Below are 4,308 nucleotides of genomic sequence, written 5' to 3' on the forward strand. Positions count from 1 at the left end.
CATCAATATCTTTCTTCAGCTCTGAACATTCATCCTCCAGTTTTCTTTTCTTGGCTGTCAGCTCAGCATTGATTTCCTCCTCATCCTCAGCCCTTTCAGTCACTTCTTTAACTTTGGCTTCCAGCTGGATTTTGGTTTTGATGAGCTGGTCACACCTTTCCTCAGCATCAGCCAAAGCATCAGCTTCCTGGTGGGAAAATGCCATTGTTAGGATACACTTTTTGAGGGAATATTGAGATACTTACCCTCATAATTCAGAGTCCTAGTGGTTTTCTAGTTAAAAATTTGGTACATGTTCCAATAGAATGATATGTAATACAGAATTGATTTTATATTGTTAGTTTTGAAACAGACTGGTTTTAAATCTAAAACCACGTGAAATCCTTTTCGATCTTCCTCATGACTGGAGTATTTATATATTTGTGCAGGGTACAGAATCCAGTATTATCTCACAATATCAAACATTGGAACAAAGTGCATATATTCAGGTTTAATCATAGGAATATCTCCCATGTTTGTGAAGTTCTGAGTGGTAATCATGTGCCAAGACGCATATAAATATGGAAGACACAATTATACTGACAGCATTCCTGTATTTATCTTTTTTCACTTTACTCTCTTTCTGGAGTAAATGTTTCTGATTTATATTTTCAACCCCACTGGCCTCAAAATACTCAGTGTCTATCAGCCTTGACTCTGTGATACTGTCACCAGCTAAGAAGAAAAAGAACTGCTGGAAAATTTGCTTCCAGGCTTCTTTTTTGCAACAGATGTCCCATGGTATTTGTTATATTTTGTCTCGGGTTTCAGTCTAACAGAAATAGTATGAAAGAAAAATAATAATATCAGCAGTGTGTGCATTCCTTCATCTTTTTAAAGCTCAAGACTCTTTAAAAAGGGGGGTATGTGGATTTTTCTATATGTCACATATGCTGCAGAGTATCACTTGGAGGATTCAGTCTTTCTATTCTGTGAATGATTTAATTTAGAAAGCACAGCATTGTAGCACTGCAGATGTAGCACATGATTTTGTGTAATGATTCATAGTGATGTAGGAGGGCAAGTGAGAATATTAAATTCTCTTTCCTCTTAGTTTGTTCAGTACTATACCATAGTAAAGTCTGTTACTATCCAGACTATTCAAGCCACCACCTAAATCAGAAAGAAAAAGTTATCTTGTTCCACTGAAGAATAAAGAGAGGAAGGTAATGTCCTCTAAAGTTGCCCTGAGAATTCTTAATTATGTGTGTGTAAGGAGAGGCACACTCGGTTTTGGAGACATGGAGGGAAAGTACTAGCAAAACAAACATTTTGGAAATAAAAGAAAAGTTTCTTGATTGTTCTGATATAAGCAGTAGGGCAGTGAAGGTAGTGGAGGGGCTAAAAAACAAGTCCTGTGAGGAGTGGCTGAAGGAGCTGGGCTTGTTTAGTCTGGAGAAGAGGTGGCTCAGGGGGAACTTCATTGCTCTCTACATCTGCCTGAAAGGGGGGTGTAGCGAGGTGAGGGTTGGTCTCTTCTGCCGTGTCTCAAGTGAAATGACGAGAGACAATGGCCTTAAATTGTGGCAGAGAAGGTTCAGATTAGATATTAGAAAAAAAAATTTCACTGAAACAGTGGTCAGGCATTGGACTAAGTTGCCCAGGGAGATGGAAGAATCACCATCTCTGGAAGTGTTCACCAGGAGTCTGGATGTGGCACTTGGGAATATGGTTTAGGGGTGATAATGGTGGTGCTGGGTTGATGGTTTAAGCAGATGATCTTGAAGGTCTCTTCCAGCCGTGAATAGCCTGTAATTCTGAGAAATGCTCAAAAGCTCAGCATACACCATAGAAGGTCTCACCCAGGTAACATGCTGACAGTCTTATTAAAGCTAGTTATACTTTCAAGAGCACCACTTGAACTGAGCTAAATTGTAGTTTCTACGTGTCTTTTGAAAGTGTAGTTGTAAATCTCAACTTGATAGTCACAGCAGAGTTAGGGTAAAGCACACTGACGATACTCACAGCCTGCACTTGGAGCTGCAGATCATTTTTCTCCTGCACCAGTTTCACCATTTTCTCCTCCAGCTCCTTCCGCTTTGCCTCAGACTTTGCAAGCTCTTCCTTGGTTTTCTCAAACTCTTGTTTCATGTTGGCCATCTCCTTCTCAGACTCTGCACTCTTCAGCAAGGGCTTGATCTTGAAGAACAGCTTCATCCAGGGCCAGTGTTTGACATTCATGAATGCACGAATGTTGTACTGGATGCAGAAGATGGACTCTCTGAAAGGTAAGTCGAATTAATATTCAGTATTTATACCCTGATGACACAATAAGCCAAGTAGGGTGAACCTAATTTGAAGAAAATCTTACCTTCTCTCCACCATTCTCTGGTACTCCACCCTCATCAGGTAACCCCTGCACCTGGCCTGTGTGCGGGTGATGAGCTGTGCCAGCTTCTCATCCCTCATCTCCTCCAAGAGGCCTACGAGCCCAGCTTTGAAGAACACCTTAGGTAAGAACATGAAAATAGGTGCAGTGTATGTGCTTGTTCAGAGTAACCTGGTGCCCTTCCCCCCATGACAGGCACTATGAGAAGTTAAGAGAAAGAGCAAAACCACAAAGAACATCTGTAGTGCCAGACTCTTTTGTAACTCCAAGCTTCTGGTTACCTGCAGCTGAGGAACTATAATAGCCAGGCATTTTGCTTTTATTTGTATTAACCCTTGATTCTTTCATTCTACAAATTTTCTTAAATTAGGAATACTTAATTAACCCTTAATTAAATCATCCTATGGCAATGAATTTCAGTTTATTCAAATGTTGAATAAAAACATTAATTGATTTCTTTTATATACAATGTTGGATCATTTTACATACTATCTGGAGTAACTGAGTGTCAGTCTCAAGCCATGCAAACCAAAAACACATGGTACTTGAAGCAAGCAGATATTGTACCTTAGTGTGACCAAATTTGTATTGAGTGTGGTCTATATCAATTGATCCAAGAAGTTTCTCACAAGCCTTCTTGCTGTCAATGAACTGTCCCTCTGGGATAGCACTGGCATTTAATACTTTGTATCTGAGGAAGAAAATGGAAGGATTTGCTTTGGACTCTATGATCTTAAGGGTCTTTTCCAACCTAAATGATTCTATAATTCTATGAATATGAAAACGTCTGTTGTTGAGACCAATTGGCTGCTACATGGAAAGAAAGAGTCTAAGAACAGCTGAGAATGTAACAGCACTTATTAAACTGAACCTACGGAGAAAGCTTTAGGCACAGGAGGGGAAAATTAAATTTTGTAAGCTACTTAGGATGGGTGAAGTGATCCAATAAGGGGATGAAGTCTGACCTCTGTTTAAAATCTGCATACAGGACTCTGTTGGGAAATCCTTTCCTGCAAATCCTGATCCCTTCCAGCACACCGTTACAGCGCAGCTGGTGCAGCACCAGTTCGTGCTCCATGGCACCTGAGCAATGCAGAGCACAGATACACACCATGTTCTGAAACACCATACTGGGAACATGCAGTGCAGATGTAAGTCTCTTACCAGGTGTTTTCGTTTCATTTGGGATGATGCAGCGCACAAAATGGGGGTGGGTGCTCCTCAGGTTGGTCATCAGCTTGTTTAAATTCTCCTGGGAGAGTCATTGAGAAAAGCAAATGTAATTTCTGCTGTAAGCATCAAGCCCTCTGAAATGAGATGTACACAAATGAGCAGAACCCTGAGCTGAAGCCCTCTGCATCAGGTTTTCTGACTTTCCTGCTATCAATATATAAAGTTCTTCTGAGCAATCTGTAGAAAATACTGTACTCTTAAACATAGAATTTTAATACATTTCACTGAGTCTAGTGGAATGCCTTTATCAGAAATTACATCCATCTTCCACAGGATGTACCCAGAGAGGTAAAGTAGTACCCTATGAGGTAATGAGTGGGAAGCATTCTGCAGTAGGCATCAGAGCTGGGTCATATGGAGCACACTACACAGAACCTTTGTGTTTTCCCTACTAAAAGCAAAAGGAACAAAACCAGGTTTAAGGTGAGATGAATCCCAGCCTTGTTTTGTAATTGATATTTGTATACTTATTTATAAAAAATTATTGTCTATAACTAGTGGAGGGAAGCAGGTGCTTCTAGAGGGCATCTCAAAGCATGCAGAGAAAACATTAGGATGCATAAACACTAAAATGTCTAAACCAGAAGGATAGTGGAAGAAAATTTAAAAACATAACAGAAATGCAACCCAAATGCACCAAACAATATTTCTCTTATATTACCTCCTCAAGTCCTTTAGATCTTTACACATAGACTTTTTGCATTATT

The 4,308-nt window shown here is 39.9% G+C and overlaps 1 protein-coding gene across 1 annotated transcript in view; it reads right to left on the minus strand.

The window, feature by feature from the left end:
* The window catches only part of LOC114067591 (myosin-1B-like), a 32,320-nt gene that overhangs the window by 20,097 nt on the left and 7,915 nt on the right, over positions 1-4,308 (minus strand). Inside the window, exons 7-12 of the mRNA XM_027903147.1 lie at positions 3,533-3,628; positions 3,334-3,451; positions 2,936-3,059; positions 2,351-2,487; positions 2,005-2,260; positions 5-187 (exon numbers count right to left, since the gene is read on the minus strand). Coding sequence (XP_027758948.1) covers positions 5-187; positions 2,005-2,260; positions 2,351-2,487; positions 2,936-3,059; positions 3,334-3,451; positions 3,533-3,628 — 914 coding nt within the window. The remainder of the gene's footprint in view (positions 1-4; positions 188-2,004; positions 2,261-2,350; positions 2,488-2,935; positions 3,060-3,333; positions 3,452-3,532; positions 3,629-4,308) is intronic.

This window comes from Empidonax traillii, unplaced genomic scaffold (genome assembly GCF_003031625.1).
Source record: "Empidonax traillii isolate 1590-97213 ecotype Southwest subspecies unplaced genomic scaffold, ASM303162v1 scaffold937:size346366, whole genome shotgun sequence".
NCBI classification, from domain to species: domain Eukaryota; kingdom Metazoa; phylum Chordata; class Aves; order Passeriformes; family Tyrannidae; genus Empidonax; species Empidonax traillii.